The sequence below is a fragment of the Nestor notabilis genome, unplaced genomic scaffold (genome assembly GCF_000696875.1).
Source record: "Nestor notabilis isolate BGI_N333 unplaced genomic scaffold, ASM69687v1 scaffold21623, whole genome shotgun sequence".
NCBI lineage: Eukaryota > Metazoa > Chordata > Aves > Psittaciformes > Psittacidae > Nestor > Nestor notabilis.
Genome location: NW_009922632.1, coordinates 1 through 235, shown reverse-complemented (window position 1 = coordinate 235; position 235 = coordinate 1). Strand labels below are relative to the sequence as shown.

Genomic DNA, 235 nt, shown 5'->3' with positions numbered 1-235 from the left:
AGCCATTCCCCAATTTCAGCCCCCCCAGGGCACCCCCCAGCCCCAGCAACCATACCTCGAAGCTGGGCCGCTCGCGGATACGCTCCCAGCGGGGCCGCACGGGCAGGGTCCGCACGAAGGGAGACATGCCCTGGGAGTACAGCCGGCTCTGCTTGTTCATGTTCACGATGTGCAGCTTGATCATCTTCCCCGGAGTCCCTCCCCGCACGCTGAAGTAGAACCAGGACCTGCAGAG

At 64.7% G+C, this 235-nt stretch overlaps 1 protein-coding gene across 1 annotated transcript in view; it reads right to left on the bottom strand.

Moving 5' to 3' along the window:
• The window catches only part of AGBL5 (ATP/GTP binding protein-like 5), a gene marked incomplete at both ends in the record, with an annotated part of 6,965 nt that extends 6,742 nt beyond the window's left edge, over positions 1–223 (bottom strand). The window contains one exon of the mRNA XM_010011727.1: positions 56–223. Within this exon, the coding sequence (XP_010010029.1) occupies positions 56–223 (168 nt within the window). The remainder of the gene's footprint in view (positions 1–55) is intronic.
• Positions 224–235: the final 12 nt, after the last annotated feature.